This window comes from Saccharomyces mikatae (assembly GCF_947241705.1).
Source record: "Saccharomyces mikatae IFO 1815 strain IFO1815 genome assembly, chromosome: 13".
NCBI lineage: Eukaryota > Fungi > Ascomycota > Saccharomycetes > Saccharomycetales > Saccharomycetaceae > Saccharomyces > Saccharomyces mikatae.
The window spans coordinates 419,954-441,907 of NC_079268.1; the positions used below are offsets into that span (position 1 = coordinate 419,954).

The 21,954-nt window shown below is 37.8% G+C and overlaps 8 protein-coding genes and 1 non-coding gene across 9 annotated transcripts; 4 read left to right on the forward strand and 5 right to left on the reverse strand.

Moving 5' to 3' along the window:
• Positions 1-317: 317 nt before the first annotated feature.
• Positions 318-391, reverse strand: Smki_13.trna11V. The gene has a single exon. It is a non-coding gene; the product is annotated as a tRNA-Val (tRNA).
• Positions 392-1,534: 1,143 nt separating this feature from the next.
• Positions 1,535-2,200, reverse strand: VPS20 (ESCRT-III subunit protein VPS20; the record flags this gene model as incomplete). The annotated part of the gene is made up of 1 exon (XM_056224791.1): positions 1,535-2,200. One exon carries the CDS (start codon positions 2,198-2,200, stop codon positions 1,535-1,537), a length of 666 nt encoding a protein of 221 aa, XP_056078674.1.
• Positions 2,201-2,561: 361 nt separating this feature from the next.
• On the reverse strand, positions 2,562-4,853 carry CTF18 (Ctf18p; the record flags this gene model as incomplete). Its single annotated transcript, XM_056224792.1, has 1 exon — positions 2,562-4,853. The coding sequence occupies one exon, from the start codon at positions 4,851-4,853 to the stop codon at positions 2,562-2,564; it is 2,292 nt and encodes a 763-aa protein (XP_056078675.1).
• A 189-nt stretch (positions 4,854-5,042) lies between these two features.
• SEC14 (phosphatidylinositol/phosphatidylcholine transfer protein SEC14) lies at positions 5,043-6,106 on the forward strand (the record flags this gene model as incomplete). Its single annotated transcript, XM_056224793.1, has 2 exons — positions 5,043-5,051; positions 5,201-6,106. The coding sequence occupies 2 exons, from the start codon at positions 5,043-5,045 to the stop codon at positions 6,104-6,106; spliced, it is 915 nt and encodes a 304-aa protein (XP_056078676.1).
• A 626-nt stretch (positions 6,107-6,732) lies between these two features.
• Positions 6,733-9,648, reverse strand: NAM7 (ATP-dependent RNA helicase NAM7; the record flags this gene model as incomplete). Its single annotated transcript, XM_056224794.1, has 1 exon — positions 6,733-9,648. One exon carries the CDS (start codon positions 9,646-9,648, stop codon positions 6,733-6,735), a length of 2,916 nt encoding a protein of 971 aa, XP_056078677.1.
• A 435-nt stretch (positions 9,649-10,083) lies between these two features.
• Positions 10,084-11,088, reverse strand: ISF1 (Isf1p; the record flags this gene model as incomplete). The annotated part of the gene is made up of 1 exon (XM_056224795.1): positions 10,084-11,088. One exon carries the CDS (start codon positions 11,086-11,088, stop codon positions 10,084-10,086), a length of 1,005 nt encoding a protein of 334 aa, XP_056078678.1.
• Positions 11,089-14,511: 3,423 nt separating this feature from the next.
• On the forward strand, positions 14,512-15,639 carry ADH3 (alcohol dehydrogenase ADH3; the record flags this gene model as incomplete). Its single annotated transcript, XM_056224796.1, has 1 exon — positions 14,512-15,639. One exon carries the CDS (start codon positions 14,512-14,514, stop codon positions 15,637-15,639), a length of 1,128 nt encoding a protein of 375 aa, XP_056078679.1.
• Positions 15,640-16,169: 530 nt separating this feature from the next.
• Positions 16,170-18,329, forward strand: SMKI13G2100 (uncharacterized protein; the record flags this gene model as incomplete). The annotated part of the gene is made up of 1 exon (XM_056224798.1): positions 16,170-18,329. The coding sequence occupies one exon, from the start codon at positions 16,170-16,172 to the stop codon at positions 18,327-18,329; it is 2,160 nt and encodes a 719-aa protein (XP_056078680.1).
• Positions 18,330-18,755: 426 nt separating this feature from the next.
• SEG1 (Seg1p) lies at positions 18,756-21,656 on the forward strand (the record flags this gene model as incomplete). Its single annotated transcript, XM_056224799.1, has 1 exon — positions 18,756-21,656. One exon carries the CDS (start codon positions 18,756-18,758, stop codon positions 21,654-21,656), a length of 2,901 nt encoding a protein of 966 aa, XP_056078681.1.
• Between the last annotated feature and the right edge of the window lie 298 nt (positions 21,657-21,954).

The following is a 21,954-nucleotide window of genomic DNA, read 5'->3' on the forward strand; positions in this document are numbered from 1 at the left end:
TGGCGGCTAAATGAACAATTTTAATTTGAATAGCCAAGAAAAAGAATAGATTAACAAAGTTGATAAATTAAGCAAAATTTAACCAGTTGAAGATGAGCTTCTTTTCCTCAATAGCAACTCTTGCTTTGTGTTTGCCTTTTGTGGGCGGTTCGTTGACCCTATTGCTTGAATGGGAGAACGATACTACTTTTTACATTAATACTATTCTTCCATTTCAAGAAGTGAAAAGGAAATGTTTTTGTTGAAAAGTTTGAATGTTCTGCGTGTACTAAAGTGCTATTCCTTTGATGGAAGTTACAGACATTGTAGACTAAAAATGATTTCGCCCAGGATCGAACTGGGGACGTTCTGCGTGTTAAGCAGATGCCATAACCGACTAGACCACGAAACCTGATATTTGTTGTAAAATTCTTTGTTAAAACGGTATATGACTCGTTAGCAGTGACGACTATGTTGTAAATGGATCATTAGAAAGGATAATCGCTAATGACACCTGAAACGAACTTAGACACTCTACTCAAACCAGTAATAACAACCAACATATATAAATAGTAGTAATTTAGGAAATTACAATACAGAAGGAAAACATAGAGATAGAAGAACAAGTAACTTTAGATCAGAAGTTCCCCTAATACTTGGATAGGAAGTTCGCTACGTGACAGAAAAACAAAAGGATAAGTTGGTATAGAATACATTAGAAGTAATAATTAGAAGTTCTTTTCGAGGATAGGGGAATCCAATTGTTGATAATTAGTAGTTTAGTAAGTTGTGATTGTTGATAATTAGTTGCTTGGTAAGTTGTAATAATTAAGAATAAGTCGTTCCTTCTTATTCTATATAAGAGAGGTATATAAAACACACGCTGATTGGTTATATTAAACCCAATGGTTCAGACATTATTCAGAACATTGATGATAAGTGAGAAATGTGTGAATTTTGAGATAATTATTGGGATTCCATCGTTTGATAAAGGCAATATTATTTGGTATATAGAATATACTAGAAGTTCTCTTCGTGGATACAGAAATCCAATAAATGGAACTCGTAATTCTACATAATTCTGTATATGTTTTTATGGTCATTTTATATGATGTCAGTCATTATCCTCTTACATTATCAAACCTTGCATATCAGCTTCCACTTATTTTGATGACAGCTTCTCATAACTTATGTCATCTTCTAACACCGTATATGATAATGTACTAGTAGTATGACTACTAGTTGATAGACGATAGTTGATTTTCATTCCAACAGAAACCGTCATCGAAATTAGTGGAAGTAGAAGCGTAAGGATTAATAATAGTAATAACATTAATGATTATTATTTGTCTCACGTGGATCACTGCATTTTGAAAGAATCAATAGTTGATATAAGAATTTTCAGTTATTATTTATCACGAACCGGCTCAACTATAAAATGTACTACATAAACTCAGTGTGCGGATTTGAGGTATTAAACAAACTCTATCAAACAAATTCTTAGTGACTTGTTCATCTTCCTTTCACTTCTATTTTCAAATCCACATATAAATATTTAGGATAATAATGCTACAGGTTCCTCAGTGTCCCCCTCTTTCTCTGGTATTAATTTTCCTTTTTCTTTCTGGCCGGTTTGCTCTCTTTGAGGTAATGATGACAAACCTTCTGTTGACGGCATATCTACTTCTTCTACATTATTTTGCTTTTTCGGATTGATTTCATTTTCTAGGGCATCTAGTTCTTTATCTAGCTCGTCTTCGTAATCTTCCGTTCCGATAACACTTCTAGATAATGTCTCATTAATTTCATTTTGGTACGCAATTTGGTCATGAACATCGTCCATTAGTTCATTGACATTACCAAACTCTTTGTTCAATTTTTTCAAAATTTCATTCCCATTTTTCAAACCATTGATGAATTGTTTTTCCACCATTTTGAATTCAAGTGTTGATACCATGTTTTCTAAATTTATGAGCTGATCTGAAGCCTGTTGTAACAGATGTTCTTGATAATGAATTCTTTTCAGTAAGAACCGTACTCTCATATTAGATTTGTAACTTTTGGGATTCTTTCGTATTAAATCCCTCAGTTGGCCCTTTTCTACCAAAATTAGACTATCTGTCCTTCTCGTAAATTTATGGATTTCATCCTTAGACCTTTTCACTTCTAGGATTGCCCTATCCGTTTTGGTTATGTGTACTTTACTACCTTTCTGTCCCATTCGATATATGCAAAACACTAAGCTGAATTAGTACAATACGGTTTGTTTACTTTCTCCAACCCTTTAATACGTAATTCTTATCTTTTCTTCTATACCCTATATTGTATCTTACAAAAGACAATTGAATTTTCGGTCTTCGCAGGAAATTAGTTCATGTAGAAACAAGAATGGTAGTGGAGAGGGTAAAATAGATCATGAATAAAAAAAGAATTGTGTGCACAGAACGCCATCAGTTATGCCAGTGACGTCGGAACTAGTTTCTAATGTTTACTGTCTCCAGGTCTTAAAGCTATATGTAAATTTACTGATCCATATATAACTATAGTCTTTCTTAAGTTATTGTGTAAATATGTTAGTGTATTTATTCCCATAGGTTATTCCAAGTCACATTCTTTCTGACAGCATTGGAGAAACCTTCATTGTATTTAACCCATATTTTAATCTTTTGAGTGCTATCATCCACCTGATCAGGTTCGTCTGATACTGTACTTTTTTGTGTCCCAAATGATTCCTGGTTTTGCTTTAATAGTCCATACTGATTTTTAAAAAAATCTATGGTGCTTGAGGAAGAAGTCAACGCCGTTTTGGCCTTCTTGGTATGAATTTCCTGCGATTGCAGTCTATCCCTAGTTACTTGATCTATATGCCTCTTCTTGGCCTTATTTTCTTCGATTTTTGCTAGTAGTGAACTCAAATTGTTGGGCCCTTTTTGTTGGACTTCGCTGATATGTTTTGGGTTTAGCAACACAACTTCTTCGATTGGTGGATCGATTACTAGACCGCTTCTTGCATCGTATATTTCAGACCGATTTTGGATCAGGTTTAGTTGAAAACTTTTTAGCAACTGCACCAATGTCTCCATAATGACTTGTTTGAGTTTTAAATTCTTTATTTTATTAAAATCAGAAGAAATCATTGACTCCAAATATGGTAGTATTTCAAAGATTAACGACTTTCTATTGGTAAAACTAGCCATCAATGGCGACTGTACCGAAATATGTCTCATAATTAGATCGACGACATCCAAATTTGCTCGTCTCAATTCTCTTCGTTCGTACTCGCTATTCTTCATCCTAATATCATCTTTGTTTGCAATATCACCAAATGTTTGAAAAAATACTAAAGGGACAAGAGCAGAGTAGCGTAACAACTCACCATTATGCGCGTACATTGATTGGTACATTAAGTCATGAAAGAATAACCAATCTGAAATATTTGCTGGTTTTCTAATACCACTGTCAGAATACTTTACGTGAGGAAATGTGTTGAAACAGCCTTGCAATATCTTATCTGGGTTACCACTAAGTTCCACTTGATGAAGTAACTCGTAAAACTGATCCTTGATATCACGATGGGGGTCTTTCCTAAATAATTGATTCACGATTTTGAACCAAGAGATTGGAGAATCTTTGTTAGATGACGCCCATGTATCCTTGCTACAACTTGATTTATTTGAAGCGTTAAATATTCTTGAATCACTACTTGAGGCTAAGAATTGTAAGTTGTTTATACAGTTCCTTACATCACCTTGGGCCAAATCAATTAAATCGTTGATTGTTTTTATAGGAATATGCATGTCTTCTTTGTGGCAGATAAAGTTTAGTCGTTCTTGTAGGGTAGTATCAGAGGGTCTTTTCACAGCAACAATTTCACAAAATGGCTTTAGCTTTTCCAAAGAAGGAGCATATAAATTATTGCAAATACAAATAATAGGTCGTGTGAGCAGTGCCCTTTTTCTTTTGTGGTTTTTGTCCTTCTTGTCTGGCTGACCAAATAATAGCTTGCTAGTGGCTTTACTGTCGTTTTGGATAATGTTAATTAATATTCTAATAAACCCACTTTCCATACTCCCATCAATCTCATCAGCTACTAAGCATACAGGATTAGTATCAAAAGTATGATTGAATAAAAGATTATTGATTTTCTCTTTCACCATAGGGCCAGCCCTTTCATCACTCGCATTTATTTCTGAAACAGAAAATCCTGACTGTTTGGCAATAACATGCGCCACTGAGGTTTTGCCTATTCCTGGTGGACCATGCAATAACAGAATCTTTTTTTTCGGCCTTTTCAATGGATCCAGTTCCATATCATTCTCCTCATTTTCAGTGGGCAATTTTGGCAAATGTTCTTTAAATACAGCTGGTGTCCATTGTCTTAACCAACCCAGTATCCTCCTATTAGTTTTTTCATTACCAACTAAATCCAGAAATTTTTTGGGACGCCATTTCTCTACCCATAATGTGTCATTACTAATTTTTTTGGTCCTCGTAGAGTATCTGTGTGTATTAGAGTAGTCTTCACTAGATGCATCGATCTTATCTAGCAAATAGTTGATATTGATACCATACGTATCGTCTGATCTCCAGAGAGTATCCGAATTGGCGTATAGACTTATATTTTCAGTCGCTAATTTCGCAGACTTCTTCTTCAATTTAACTGTTTGACCAGTACTTGATACAAACGCGTTAATATCTTCTTGGTTGACATCTACTGTTTTACCATCAGGAATTTGCTCTACATCTCCAGTATCGAAAAGTGAGCTTCTTCCCAATGGACCAATATGCAGTGCAGTTTCTACCATATTACGTGGACTTTTATTCAGGTCATGGATGAAAAGTATACTTAAAACGTGTAAAACACTCGAAATCATGTCTATTTACGTGTTAGATTCCCCGTACGACGCGACTGACTAGTTGTTTTTTTCCGCTTTTTTTTTTCAACGTTGATCAACAATAAATTGGTACATCGTCCTTTGTTTGTGTCTTAAGTGTCCTTTTCTAGTTTATTGCTTGAGTAGCCCCTACATCAGCGAACCAGACTCTCAACGCCTCAAAACACAATGGTTACAGTATGTTTCCTATTGCTATTCACTCTTTTTCAGACTTTCATTGTGGCTCTACTCACGTTGTTCGGTTGATTTTGCCTGTATGAATGGTATATTTTGATAGGTTTACTAACAAATTCATGTGGTATTATAATGATCTCACTTTGAAATAGCAACAAGAAAAGGAATTTTTGGATTCATATCCTCAGAATTGTCCTCCAGATGCCTTGCCTGGAACTCCAGGCAATTTAGATAGTGCTCAAGAGGAGGCTTTAGGCCAACTGAGAAAACTTCTAGAAGACGCTGGTTTTGTTGAACGTTTAGATGATTCGACTTTACTTCGTTTTCTGAGAGCCAGAAAATTTGACGTTCAATTGGCTAAAGAAATGTTTGAAAACTGCGAAAAATGGAGAAAGGATTATGGTACCGACACTATTTTGCAAGATTTCCACTATGATGAAAAGCCATTGATTGCCAAATTTTACCCACAATATTACCATAAAACTGATAAGGATGGCCGCCCAGTATATTTTGAGGAGTTAGGTGCTGTTAACTTACATGAAATGAACAAGGTTACATCAGAGGAGCGGATGTTAAAAAACTTGGTCTGGGAATACGAATCTGTTGTCCAGTATAGATTGCCTGCTTGTTCAAGAGCTGCTGGTCACCTGGTAGAGACATCTTGTACAATCATGGATTTGAAAGGTATCTCCATATCTAGTGCATACAGTGTCATGTCATATGTCAGGGAAGCTTCCTACATAAGTCAAAACTATTACCCAGAACGTATGGGTAAATTTTACATCATTAACGCACCATTTGGCTTCTCGACCGCATTTAGATTATTTAAACCATTCTTGGACCCAGTTACTGTTTCCAAGATCTTTATTTTGGGTTCATCTTACCAAAAGGAGTTGCTAAAGCAAATTCCAGCCGAGAATTTACCTGCCAAATTTGGCGGCAAGTCGCAAGTTGATGAAACCAAGGGTGGTTTATACTTATCGGATATTGGTCCATGGAGAGATCCAAAGTACATTGGACCAGAAGGTGAAGCTCCGGAAGCCTTTTCGTTGAAATGATATTATTTTAAAGACATTTTTTTTCGAGAAAGAAATGGGGAGTTATAAGTAATGATAATTTTCAACTAAGATAAGTAAAAAGTATGCTTATTTACTCTCTTTTACTTTTTTGAATAGGCATAATTCACACTTTATCACCTTAGTTGTACTACATTTTTTTATTTTATTTTTTCTTCACTCAGCTATTTACTAACCTTATTATTTTTTTTTCTTTGGTATTATATTTCTACAGTTATACCTTGATTCAGTTTATTTTTGTAGGCAGTTTTATACATTTACTTTATAGAATACATATGCACGTATTAAACAATGAGAACATAAGTAAAAATGAAACTTTGTTATTCATCATAATGCATTCGTAAAGTGAATGCATTAAAAGCACAACAATAGTTTTATTCAGTTGCACCACTTGTTTGACAGAGAGACTATTTGTGAGAATATTAACTTTTTGGCCTCCTTATTCCGGTATGTAATGGAAAAATCTTCTGAGATGAAAGAAAAGTTTTTCATAAAATAATCATGCAAATCCCTAGCCTATTTTAAATAAATATAACTTACATCTGATCCCTATTTGTCGTTCGTGTTGCAATCTTAGCTTAGCATTTTTGTTCTAACAACCCACTGATTTATATTCCTAAATTGCTGAAGTCTTTTGATAACTCATGCTTTTGCTCTTCTCTTTGTAGTTCTCTCGCAAAGTTAGAATCCAAGTGAGAGCCTTCTTCCTGGTACAAATTCCTGTCTTCTATATCATTGTGATTTTGCTTTTGAGAAAAAGCACTTTTGAAATTTTCAAAATTCCAATATTCATTATTAATATAAGAGGAAAGCTCTGTGTTATCGACGAATGCATTACTAAAGTTACCCATCTGTCCACTGAATGACATCATACTCTGCGTATCAAAATCCTGGAACTTTGGAAAGTCACCCATTTCGGATTCCACATTGAACTGAGGGTTTGCTTGCTGTTCAGGTTTTCTTGGTTGAGGGCGAACCAATTGAACAGTGCATAACTGTAAGTTATCGAGTGTACCTTCGACTAAACAACCCTTTTCCCTGAAGTGTATTAATAAATGGTTCCATAGCGTATTTCTTGCTAGGGATCTAGGGTTACCAAGAATTACTAAACCATATTTAGCACGAGTAAGACCCACGTTTAGACGACGGGGATCACGTAGGAAACCGATAGCCTGCTGTTCGTTGGCACGAACGCACGATAAAATGATGTAATCCTTTTCACGGCCTTGGAAGGCATCAACAGAAGCGACTTCCACTTTGATGTACAATTCTTTATCTAATGAACCATTCATTTGCATATACTGCAAAATATAAGCTCTTTGTCCCTCATACGGCGTGATAACACCAATTTGTTCGGGCTTAACACCATCTCTAAAAAGTTTGGTGATGATTCTTTCACAGTTCATTGCTTCAATTCTGTTCAAAAAGGAAGTGCCGTTAGCAGAAATTTCTTCTCTACCGTAGTTAGCCCAAAACATCATTGGTATACCGCGAATAGGCCATGGGAATTTGCTATTCGGAACAGTTCGCTGCTCGATCGTCACACCATTTTGTAGACTGCCTTCGTAAAACATGTTACTGGGAAATTCGCTCAAATAAGGGTTCATACGGTATTGAACTTCTAAGCGAATTGGTACGTGACCTAGAGAAATTAGTCTCTCGAAGAGGGACTGTTTCAAACCGGCGTCTGCCGCCTTACGTTCTAGTATAACCGGGCCTAATTGTTGGTGATCACCAACTAGAATAACTTGTTTAGCACCTTTGACGATTGGAATTAAACATTCTGGCTCAGAAGCTTGGGTACTTTCATCGATTAATACGGTCCTAAATTTGGTGTCTAAGCGCTTGTCACCAGCACCAACACATGTGCAACATACAACATCAGCCTTATTCAGGATTTCCGCTTCCGTTTTCCTCACTAACTTGACAAATCGTTTCGTGTCAGAGGCCGACAATTCACCAACTTCGTCCTTCAGCTTTAATAGGTTTTTGAGTTCACCTTTAGCACCACGTCCAACCAAATTATGCAAAGCTAAGTTGGATACTGAACTTTCAACGTCCTCTCTGCTCTTTGCAGTAAGCCTGACGACTTTCAAACCCAAGTCACGTAATTTGGCAGCCAAATGGTCTACAGCAACATTGGATGGGGCACACACCAATATTCTATCCTTATGGATTTTGGAGAGATGGTACACTATCGTTGCAGAAGTGACTGTTTTACCCGTACCTGGTGGGCCTTGAATTAAAGATAAAGGACGTTGCAATACATGGCTGACGGCGTTGGATTGAGATGAGTTTAATTGAGCAAAATTTGGAATGGAAAATTCCTTAGGCAATGGAACATCGAAGGAAATGTCGACCACTTGATGACCTAGAATTTTATAGTACAAGAAACCAGAAATGGATTTTTTATCAATGGCAAATTTTTTTAATGCATCTTGCATTCTATCATAAGAAGTACCTTTCCAGATAAATTCAGCAGTGAAACCGGTGGTCAAATGCGTCGGTGGTGAAGTTTTATTTGGTTTTAACTCTAATGTGAATGTATCCTGAAAGCTATTTGGCAGACGAACAATATAACCACGACCTTCCCAGTCAGGATGTTGCATACCAGAGTACCATAGTATCATTTCATCACCAATGGCGACTTTTAGTTCATTTGATTCGAAAGTGGATAAAGTGAATGATGCTAAATGTCTATTATTCAGGGCTAGAGACCACGAAACAGAAATATGTTCCAAAGCTTGGGACTCCTTGAGTTGTTTATCGTAATCTGCCTCCAATTTGATCAAAGGTCCGTATGATCTTTGGTATTCATAGGCGTCTTGGTATCTCAATAACAAAGGTGGAATTGCTTCTTGTTCCTCTGGAGCGTCGATATCATTAATTGTGGCATCTTTATTAGACCTCCATTTGGCCTCCAACTTGGAAATTTGGCTGGGAGTGATTAAGCGAGCCTTTAATTTTTCTTCTTCAGTGGGTTGTTCTGCGACCCATGATAAAAGCTGCCTATCTTCAATTAAAGGTTGCCATTGATCAGTGTCCCAGTTTGCATTTTTTGTCTGGGCACAAGGTATTCTGCAAAGTAAAACAACCACAGCCTCACTTTTAGCAGAAACAAAACCTAGTAAAAACACATTCTTACGTCCACAGTTATAACATTCCAATATAGTGTCTCCTAAGTCAGAATCTGGGTGCAAAGAAACCACGTTATGGTGGGATAAAACCAAGTGATTGATAATGTGGGAACTACTTGTACCATTTTTAGTGTTACAGAACCATTTCTTACATGAATTACACTTGACGACACATTTTGCAGAATCTATGCCACAATAGGCACATGAGTTATCTGAAGCTGATACAGAACGGAATCCAGTCTCAGCGACTTGGGTTTCTTCAAATAGCTGATTATCTACATCATCATCCTCCACCAGTGTGGAGTTTAATTGTGCTACGGGTTGGGTATTTACATCAGATGGAGAATTTGAATAATCATAAGGAGTATGAGAACCGGTACCGACCATTTGATGATGACAATGATTGATATAATATAAGAGTATATTCGGTTTTGCTGCTGCTTTCCTTCCCTTTCTTTCTGACAAAATCTTCAACTCTCTGTGGCTATGATATGAACGAAGTCTTCCTTGTGCGTACATAGGAATGATACTTCTTTTCACATTTTTTTTCCATAACATAGAACATCGAAAGTTTTTGGATAGCTTTTCAATTTGATCAGTTGGTACGAAAGCACATATAGGTGCCAACCCTAAGTCTAATGGGAGCAACAGGAAACTAAAGATACCAAAATAAGGTGAGTTAAAAAATTAAACTAAAGTTAAACGTAAATGCATTCACTAATATTGACTGAATAGTAATTAATTATATATGTTTTCTTTTTGTTTTCCGTTCATGAATGTTGGGCGAAGTCCTTAAACTCTCCAGATGCATATGTTTTGTTTCTAATTAGAAAATGAACTCGCTAGTGACAATTTTATGAATGACTTCCTTCTAGGATTCCGTTCTTCCAGGTGATTAGAGCTATGAGGTACGGATTCTTCATTTGAAGAACCGACACTAGTATTCAGTGAGCTATTTGAAGAAGATTTAATCAGGGAGTTAGAATACGAGTTTTTCCTTGTCTGCAAGGGAGACGAAGAGGAACCAGTAGAAAGAACTGAAGATGAAGCCCTTCTCAAGTTTGATGGCCTTCGTTCTTTGCAATAATGATAAGGGTTTCCGCTATGTCCTGCAACGTTTGATGACATTTTCCCATGAGAGATCGACTTTAGTCGATTGTTCTTTTCGCTGGAGAGAAAAGACGACGGAAATGTAGTGGAATTCGAATTCAGATTCAAACACGAATTAGAATTCGAGGCGGATGTTGAAATGGATGCTAATGGAGAGGTAGAATTATTCGACTTATCGTTAGTCACCGCTAGCGAGTCGAGTTCAGATGAAACATATTTTTCCAAGCCATAAAGATGCGTTGGTATACCATAACATGAAGAATGCCTAGATCTTGCCTTTATGCATTTATGGTCGTCACAGGAGTCCACGGTATCACCCAACGAGGACTGCCTGGTGGATTGTCTGGACAATTGGTGAATAAAAGTGCTGCTATTTGCTCTTATTCTTCTTGGAGAAGGACGAGTCGCTTCGTTGCATCCGTTTGTTGAATTTTGTGGGGCAAATCCACATAAATGGTGGGGAGCAGTTTTGATCTTTCTCAAATGATGTCCAATTGTATGGCTACCTCTGTGTTTGCTTGTATTGCCAACATTGGTATTTATATTAGCACGAAAGATGTTATTTTTCGAGGAATTCTCAAAACTAAAGGACGCAAGTTTGGAATTTACAAAGTCATTTGGGCCTAGAAAGCTCTGCACGTCTGTTTCATCTTCATAATCACAATCTTGACAAAATGGATCTTGCACACCTCTTTCAAAAATTTCTGAAGCAATCATCAATTTTAGCACCTTTTTTATGATTTTCTTTTGGTATTTCACTCTGAAGAAAAATATTCAAACTAGAAACTTTCACGTAAACTTTTCCGGCTATGTACTACTTTTTCAATGTAAGTGATTGGGGTTCATGCACTGGGTAGAACTGGTAAATAAGTAAAAGAAAAAAGTAAAAGATAGTTTAAGTATGATTAAATTTAAGTAAGAATAGAAGGAGACGTGAGATTTTCAGATGATTGCTTACAAAAAAAATTAGGAGTCCCTAGACATCGAGGATTCGGCAAAAGTATAATTATATTTATAATAGTGAATTTCGGAACTAAACAATCCGCTTTTCCGTCAGAGAACTAAAGATCAGTTCATAGTGACCTTCCCTTAAAAAAGCTACCACAGCCTTTGAATTAACCGTAATCCTTATCTAGCAGCCTCCGCCCTTCAGCTTTTTTTTCACAACTTCCTCTATGAAATCCAGGAGTAAGACGAAGTTTTTTTTCTTTTTTTTCCAGGTTTTTCCTATGTTGGGTTTCTCTCATTGATGGGTGGGTAAAGGAGTGCTGTAGATGGTGCTGAACACAGAAAATACTGTGGGCCCATGGATACTTTGTGGACAACAGGCACATTCGAGGGGCTCATGGGAACCGCGTAGGCAACCATTTATCTTCAATAATCCGCCTTATGGACTACATAGGTATTGGCTTCTCGAAGCAGATAATACGAGCCGTGAGTACGAGGCGGTGGCATCTGCTTCGCGTTGTTTTCGTGGCAACTAATAAAGCATCGCAGAGTTCTTTTAATGCGCGTGTGCGGGGAAATCGCGTTGTCACGTTGTTTTGAGAAAATTTATGCTTTTTTTCTCGTAAAACAAGTATTAATCCGGGGAAACTATTATCTGTAGTTCAAATGAAATGCTCCAGAATTTCCTTCCTTGGCATATTTCTTTGTCACACGTAGGTTAAATCATTTCCGAACAAAAAGGGGCAAGAGTGATATTATGCCGTTGCTTATTGCAGCCCAATAGATTTTTCCAGCCTTTGTCTTGTGGGTCAAGGGGATTACTGCTTAGATAATCAGAATCTAAAGGCGTCAAGAGATGTGGGGCCTTAGCTAAAAAAGAGAAGCATTGTAAAAAGAAAAAAAGATCGCCCATGTGCGTTGCCGGTAGTCTCTTCATGAGTGAAGAGCCGCACTTTGCTAAAACGGAGTGCAGCTGGTAAGAAATCAAGTTGATTTAGGTTACTGTTATTCTAGGTGATTCTCTGGTTTAGTTTTAAGTTTTCTCTCTCTCTCTCACGTGCCAGAATCTGGGCTTGTGCGTCCAAAATGTAGTCTACGAAAATAAGCTCCGATCTTATAGGAGTTCCGTTTGCTACGGTCACAGTATATTTCGAACAATTTGGTAGCTTGGTGCGCTTTAATACAAAAAGGGATAAAACCCAAAAATTCTTCGAAAATGAAGAACTGATATCACTGTAGAGATCAATAATTCCAGAAGCGTTAATCAAAAGCTTACATTACTATATTTCCCGAGCACATTTAAAAGACAGTCATTTCTCTACGAGACAAATGCAGTCTTACTCCTCGTCTACATCCTGTGAGCTCATAATTGTAAAATTTAAGCAGGTATCGTTATAAGTACCTTTTTGGAAAGCTAGTTTTCTTGAATCATCATGTTGCTATCATTAATGTGTATAATATGGACACTTCTCTAAAAACTTATGTACCTCTCACTTTACATTTAGCCACTACTTCTTTCCTTTCTCCGCCAGGAAACCAATCCTGAGAAAAAAACATAATTTCCCCAGGAGCTACAATCTGAACAAACTTCAGAGTTAGATAAAGGCGAACCTGATCATAGCGGCTCAAGGAGCTAAAAAAATCACTTAAATATTTTACAAGAATGTAGTGTTGACAGTGCAAATTGCGCACTTATCTACCCAATGTCTTAAGTACTAGATTCATACCGAAAGTGTCATGTAATATATGAAAAATAACACTACTTGAGATAGTTATATGTGCTTGTGCACACGGTGAGACTTTACTATCCCTCAGTATTGCCACTTGAAAAGGACATAGAGTACCCAAGTACTTTCAATCTTTTTCAAAGAAAAATTTCGCCTACCAAGTAGTTAGTTACAATACTAGTGTCTCGCTGGAAGAACGGTTGAAGATGAACACAGTATTACGTACCATGTCGGCTCGTATTGATTACTTGTGATGATTCCCAACTATTCACCCCATGAACGTTTGCACAATGTATTACGTATGAAGACGGCATGGCACACCTGAAACGTATGCCTTTCAAGAATTGGGAAACCTACTCCACCACGTCCCTGTTGAGAAGAAGAAAAGTAACACGAAGAAAAAACAAAACAATGAAAAATTCCTCGCCACGGCATTGAATCTATTTCTACTTGCGAAAAAATTAATCACAGAAACATTTGCGAAACGAAATGGAAAAATAAACTGGATTGTTTCATACGCATTATTTGACTAAAAGAAATGAAGCCCCTGACCGCAATTTTTCAGTCTCGTGCTATTAAAAGAGGCTCGTCAAGGATAAGAAAAAAAATAATGATGAAAAAAATAAAAAGTGGGCTTTACCCCTTTTCCAGTGCGCAAATTGTGTACCGTATAAGCCGTCGAAGCCCATAGGGTCCTTTTGTCAGCAAGAAGCATTTCCCAAAAAAAAATTTTGTGAGACTTTAAGTGCATGATATAAATGTCGCGAACTCATATAGCAAATGATCAATATTTCTTGTGTAGATTTTCTTGGGTGCTTTTAGATAGCTAAACACATTTTTCTAGCGCATGATAACGCACTTGAACGGGATCCTATCGGAACGCATGGGATCGGAGTACGGATAAAATCGGACTTATAACACCATTAGCGCCCCTCCTCACTTCGAAACATCATTCCGCAATCTTTAACATTCAGTGCACATTGTTTGTCTACTATTATGCTATGCGGATTCCTTAGGAATTCTCCCAATGACTTTCCGGCAGCGTCATCAAGCATACACACCTATTGGGCGATCATTCGCTCTTTACTGTTTATCACGTGCAGCATCACTCGCGACGTCTGTGCGCAGCGCATGCTTTGCCATAGGCGAGTTTAAGATGCAAATGTACAGCAGCCATTTTTGATGTTGTGAGCATCGGAACATCTCTGCGTCCATGCACTGCCCTTTTGTTTCTTGGATAATGGCTAAGGCAAGCAACCCGGGCTACAGGAGTCAAAGACTTTTCCTCAACTCGTAAACGTTAAAACTGTAATTTTTCTCCTTTTCTTATAAAACTAGAACGAACTCTTTTAGAAAGGGTGATTTGGTTCATTGCCTCGACCAATTTTACTATACATGAATTTATATAATCATTTTCCGTTCACCATCTCACAGAACTAAAATAATATATTCATAAAATTACATTATGTTAAGAACGTCGACATTAATCACGAGGCGCGTCCAACCAAGCCTAATATCTAGAAACATTCTCAGATTGCAATCCACAGCTGCAATTCCCGAAACTCAAAAGGGTGTCATCTTTTATGAGAATAAAGGGAAGCTGCATTACAAAGATATTCCGGTGCCAGAACCCAAACCAAATGAGATTTTGATTAACGTTAAGTACTCTGGTGTGTGCCACACCGATTTACATGCTTGGCACGGTGATTGGCCATTGCCTGTTAAGCTACCATTAGTGGGTGGTCATGAAGGTGCTGGTGTAGTTGTCAAATTAGGTTCCAACGTTAAAGGCTGGAAAATTGGCGATTTAGCAGGTATCAAATGGTTGAACGGTTCTTGTATGACCTGTGAATTCTGTGAATCAGGCCACGAATCCAACTGCCCAGATGCTGATCTATCCGGTTACACTCATGATGGTTCTTTCCAACAATTTGCAACTGCTGACGCTATACAAGCTGCCAAAATTCAACAAGGTACTGACTTAGCTGAAGTGGCCCCAATATTATGTGCTGGTGTTACCGTATACAAAGCGCTAAAAGAAGCGGACTTGAAAGCTGGTGACTGGGTCGCAATATCCGGTGCTGCAGGTGGTTTAGGTTCCTTAGCTGTTCAATACGCGACCGCAATGGGTTACAGAGTATTAGGTATTGACGCTGGTGAAGAGAAAGAAAAACTTTTTAAGAAATTGGGAGGTGAGGTATTCATTGATTTTACTAAAACAAAGGATATGGTTTCTGATATCCAAGAAGCCACCAAAGGTGGTCCTCATGGTGTCATTAACGTCTCCGTTTCGGAAGCGGCTATTTCTCTATCTACAGAGTATGTTAGACCAACCGGTACTGTTGTATTGGTTGGTTTGCCTGCGAACGCCTACGTTAAGTCAGAAGTTTTCTCTCATGTGGTAAAATCGATCAATATCAAGGGATCTTACGTTGGTAACAGAGCTGATACAAGAGAAGCTTTAGACTTCTTCAGTAGAGGTTTGATTAAATCACCAATCAAGATTGTTGGATTATCTGAATTACCCAAGGTTTATGATTTAATGGAAAAAGGCAAAATTTTAGGTAGATACGTTGTTGATACTAGTAAATAAGAGCGTGTTACACTCTCAAACTTTGTATGAAGGTCTTTGTTTATAATGATGATGTATATTAATATACACAATTAACCACTAAACCAATGAGCAATATCGACTGCTTTTTTTCCTTCTACCTCACCACTTTCCGGGCATAGCTATTACGAGAAAAAGGGTTAAAAAGTATTCTTCTTTAGCATCACTTCCCGTATTCCTAACCTGAGAAATTTCCCAAACCACTGGTTTGAGGGTTCTCAGTATTCATTATACAGCCTTTTTCAAAACGTAGGCTTCCTTCCACAGAAAATGCGCTTGATGATATTTTTACTTTTCCACTCATTTTTGCAGGCACCCCTTCACATTGTAGCGATGGTATGCCTATACGTCGTCCATTGAATCAAGTTTAAACCGTCCCCTTAATTATATTTACTAATCAAGTAATGTCTTCTTATATATTCATAAATCAAGTCAAACTTGAAGAAAGCTATGAAAAGAATGTTTAAATGTGGTGCATTCAGCTATGATAAAAAACTGTGACAAGAAGAACAATGTGTGGAATTTTTGGATACTGTCATTTTCTGATTGAGAAAACAAGAGGGGAAATTATCGAAACCTTACTCGGAGGCTTGCAAGCATTGGAGTACAAAGGTTATGACTCAAGCGGCATATCAATTCAAGGTGATGAGTTGGGGTCTCTCGACATCTATAAGCAAACTGGGAAAATAAGCAACCTGAGGGAAGAGATTGACCTTCGCAATCCTAATAAGAACCTGTCGTTTATTTCACACTGTGGCATCGCACATACTAGGTGGGCAACTCATGGGGAGCCAAAACGTACCAATTGTCACCCACTTAACTCTGATCCATCTAACGAATTTGTCGTGGTGCACAATGGGGTTATTACCAATTTTGCTAATCTGAAAGCATTGTTAGGGGAAAAGGGCTACGTGTTCAAAAGCGACACAGATACTGAATGCATTGCTAAACTGTACAAAAAAATTTATGATACAAGCATTGAACTTGGGTTCAACCTCGATTTTCATGTTCTAACGAATTTAGTACTCAATGAATTGGAAGGCTCGTATGGGCTGCTTTGCACTTCTTCTCACTTTCCAGATGAAGTTGTTGCCGCAAGAAAGGGTTCACCGTTAGTTATTGGTGTTAAGGGGAAAAGAAGTATAAAAACAGATGTTGTCGAGGTCGAATACTTAGACCAAAACGAAAACTACCTGGAAATCAATGCACCAACCAAAAATTCTGAAGATATTTTGGATGAATTACCTGTACAATATAATAGTAGTTTAAGAAAGTCCCCCCCTCTTCGTTCTCAGTATCTGGGAACTTCTACACGGGACAAAGATATCTCCTCACTCAATCATGTGTCATCAAGAGAACTATTAAAAGAAGGTGGGTTGCTGCAACCCATAGAGTTCTTTTTATCATCTGATTGTTCAGCTTTAGCACATTATGTGAATAATGTGTTGTATTTGGAAGATAATGATATTGCCCATATTTACGACGGGGAGCTTCATATCCATCGCTCTAATGTTAATCCTGGGGACTTTTCATTTAGAACAGTTCAAAAGTTGGAATCAGAGTTATCGAAAATGATAAAAGGCCCTTATGATCATTTCATGCAAAAGGAGATATACGAACAACCTGAAACAACTGAGAATGTCATGAGAGGAAGAGTTGATGCCTCGACAAACAGAGTTGTTCTAGGTGGACTGGAAAATTGGTTAACAGAGTTGAGAAGAGCAAGAAGAATAATAATGGTTGCATCCCAGACATCTTACAATTCTTGTGTAGCTGCCCGTCCTATCTACGAGGAGCTGATGGAAATTCCAATTAACGTCGAATCAGCTTCGGATTTTATTGACCGCGATTGTTGCATATTCAGGAATGATGTTTGTATATTTGTTTCTCAAAGTGGCGAAACTGCTGATACAATTCACGCGTTGAAATACTGTATCAACAACGGGGCAGTCACCATTGGAGTAGTTAACTCCAGCGGTTCTTCTATTTCAAGGCTTACAGATTGCGGTGTTTACCTAAATGCAGGCCCTGAAAAGGGAGTGGCATCAACAAAATCATATACCTCTCAGTATGTTGCCTTAGTCATGATTGCTTTATGTCTATCGGAAGATTCGGTGTCTCGGATTGAAAGGAGGAAAGAAATAATTCAGGCGTTAACTTTGATTCCAAACCAAATTAAGGAGGTTTTAGAGCTCGAACCTTCTATCATTAAATTGTGTGAAAATGAACTAGAAAAGCAAGAAACAGTTTTCTTTTTTGGAAGAGGTTTCCAATTTGCATCTGCTTTGGAAGGTGCTTCGAAAATGAAAGAGATATCGTACGTGTATTCTGAAGGTATTCTTACCGATGATCTAAAACGTGGGGCCTTATCTGTGGTGGATAATGTCCTGCCAATTATTGTCTTTGCAACAAAGGATGCTATTTTACCCAAGGTTGTGTCTTCCGTTGAACAGATCATGGCAAGAAAGGGCAACCTAATTATCATCTGTAACAAGGGAGATAAGACATGGAAGCAAAAGAAGCAACCAAGAAACATTGTTACACTTGAAGTACCCCAAACTGTAGATTGTCTTCAAGGACTACTAAATGTTATTCCTTTACAGTTAATTTCCTATTGGTTAGCGGTCAAGAAAGGTATCGGTGTTGATTTTTCAAGGGACCCGGCGATGTGACCACGAATTAACAAGGGCATGTTCTTTATTTTTCTCTTATATCATTAACGTAGTAATTATATTTCGTAGTATATAATATCTGTACAAGCTGGCGTTCATTAACAATATGTCACATTTCTTCAATTACTGGTCAAGTAGATCTCCTGCAAATAGTGTCATATCTTCAATCATCCGCTGTAAATCCGCAAAATTCCGTCGCGGCGTCGCAAACAGACCCAATTTTAGCTCACCGCGGCGACGGGCTGGCCGTGTGGCGCGAGGGTCAACATGCAAAAAAGGACGATAGATAACCTTAAAGAAAGTATTCATTTCTTCGCTAAATTTTCATGGCTCCCTTAGTTTACCGACAAAGTGAACAGAAACACATAAAACGAGACAACAACAGGTAACCACACTGATCCAATCAGCGGCTGTTCGTTTTGAAAAATGATTAGGAGAAGAACAACTGCATCAGAAATGGACCAAGCGGACCCGACAGCTGTAGCAGCAGCAGCAAGTATCGGTAAATTATTCATGATGAAGAAGGGTAATCAACCAGAGAACAAGCAAAAGTTGACCTATCGCTCCGCTTCATTAACAAACTTGAGAAAACAATCCACTTCCAAAAGAGTGTCTTCTATTTCAACTTCAACGTCGGAGTCCGTGAGGGGTAATGGTAAAGGCTACTCCGGAAAAGTAAACAGTCTCACGCAGCACTCATCAACGGGAAAGGATAACTCATTAAATTCTTCTTTGAGGAAGGGCCCACAATACAAGATCGGATCACATCATAGAACTTCGAGTCTTCCTAGCCAGAGAGGTCAATCCAGCAGGAGCAATTCTAATTTGCAACGTCAAAAGTCCAAAACGCGTCAAAGAATTAGCTATGATGAGGCTCAACGTACGTTTAAGGATTTTGGGGGACCGCAGGCTAGAGGTATTCTAACGAACCAGCATCGTACGAATAACAAAAACAGTTCTGCTCCTTTGATGACCACGCGAAAATATATTCCTGGACCTAACGGCTTGATTGCAATTGAAGTCCCAGTTGAAGAACCAGCCAACGTCAATACTTTTAAATCGCTAAGACGTTCAAACTCAGCTCATAGTGCCTTGAACGTAAGGAACAGTACACCGTTGAGAAGGAAAGTCTCACAAGGATCTTTACATTCTCAACCTAAGAGGACTTCATCTCTAAGGAATTCATCAACTTCACAGACAAAACAAGGCGAAAAGCCGGTGCAAGAAGGAAAGATAGCAAAGAAATGTCCAACAACTTCAAATGTTCCTCTTATTGAAACAAAAGTTCCTGAAGAAACGGATCAAGAGTTGAACCTTGAAAATTCTAACTATTCTGGATCCGACACTGTAGTCAACAGTGAAAATATTCTAGAAAAGCCTTCATTAAATGGTGGACAGGAGGATGATCTAACTGAGCTAATAAATGAAAACATAGAGTTGGAAGGTTTCATAAAAGAAGAAGAAAAGGAGAAATCTTCAAAATATGATGAAGAAGATGTTCCTTTAGGTGAACCAAGTTCAGAGAGTAATGTCAAACAACTAAACGAAAGATACGAATCACCTCCTGTTATAACGGTCCTGACCCATGACAAGGTGGAAAAAGAGGATGTTAATAAACCGATTGAAGAACATCGTCATGCAAATGTTGAAGCAGTTGATAAGCTAGTTGAACAATCGAACCACATTTCATCTAGTGGTAGTTCTTCTTTAAAAGAAATAACCGAAAATGACAGGCCCAAAAATGACCCTCTGATCTTGGCTAGTGACGCAATCACATTTCCCACACAAGACTTCAATGAAAAATCCAATTTAGTTCAAGAAGGTAGTATTTTGGAAGGTTCCGAAAGTTCACAAAAGGCTGGAAACCAGGATAGTACCTCTGAGCGTTCTTGCAATAACAACATTCATTCTAATCAGGAGAATGTAGATGACATTAACGATAAGTACTTTGATACTGTAGAAGAGACCACTCAAGAAATGAACAAGCCAGGTTCTTCCCAGAAAATCGATCAGCACAAGCAAACAGAACCAACACCTTCTTTAGCGCAATATCTAAGGACTTCAAGTAACTATCTTTCTCCAAAAAACCGATTAAAACAAGCTGAACAAAATAACCTTCACAAACCTGAAGCTCACATGGTTCCTGTAACAAAAGTTGTCACACCAATTAAATCTGCTCTTAAGAAATCATCAGGGCTGTCCAGTCATAATACATCCATCTACTCTGATAACTCTCCCGCCAATGGCGCATACTTGTCTCTTACAACTGCTGAAAATACGAGGCTAAATGCTCAAATGTCTATTCCTGATGGTACGTCGCGAAGGAATAGTGTAAAACGTTCTTCCATGAAAAGACCTCAATCAGTAGGCCAATTCAGGAACAACAGATCAAGTTCCCCCTCTCCTCCAGAGAAGTTAAGCAATAAACGGCATTCTGCTATACCTTTAGGAACCCCAGAAAAGGGTAAACCCAAGAGAAATTCCACCATAGCTTCACTCTCAAAACATTCACACCAAATGCAAGAGCCAACAGGTATAGATGGTCTCAATGGACCAAAGAAATATAAAAATTCAATCAATAACAACAGTGTCAATAAAAGTGTAAAGGGAGGTTCACAAGTCGTGCAAAGCAATAAACGTCCAACGAAGGATATGAGTAGCATTTTATATCCTAAAGAACCACCTCCTCGCAAATCTAGTTTTGAGAAAACAAGAAGTAATGAATCACATCTCGGGTTCAAAAAACTTTCTTTGAGAAGTGGTGATTTGGAGGACGGGTTAAGTGATGATTATAATGGACAAGGTTATCATAACAGTACAAGTATGAATCGAACCGAGACAGCACAGGAGTTTTTTAAAAACTTGGGTCACTCTTCGAGATTTGCGGACTCGGACTCAGAAGATGACTCCCAATTCCTTAACCAAAGCTCATCGAAACCCAACACAGAAACAGAAGGTAATAAAGTCATCAACAACAAGAATAGTAGTGGTGGTAGCGGTGCCTTTTCACTGTTCAAGAGCAAAAGCAAGCAGAAAGAAAATGAGGTAGCTTTCCCAGGCATTTCACGTCAAAATCACAATGCTTCTGATCCTGTCACACCAAGTAAAAAAATGAGTAAGAAGTTCAGCGGAGTGTCCTTAAGAGTTGTGAGTGAAGCTGAACCCGCAAAAAGTTCAAACCCTTCTATGACCAATAGGTTACGGTTTTCTAGTAATCCAGAGAATAACGAAAATAGACACACACAGGTACAAGAAATTAATACTACAAAAGAAAAGAAGGGTGGCTTTGGCAAAAAACTAAAAAAAATTTTCGGTAGAAAAAAGTAGGAAGTTTCAACAAATTTTCTCTCCTTGTACAAGTTATGTATTTTATCTTTTCAATGCTCGTTCAACTTTTGAACGATGAGTTCCACTACGATGTGGCATAAAGGATATTTTTAATAATGAATAATCAAGAAATTATCAATTTCTATGTTTTTTAGAAGCGAAGTAGTAACCAAGTATCAATTTCTTCGAATTGTCCAATGGATTTGATGCCCGCAGCAAAAAGCAATAGTAGAAACCTTTGTTTTCCCTGAAAAATCCAGGTGTGGGTGTTTGATTTACCATTATCTTTACAAATCCC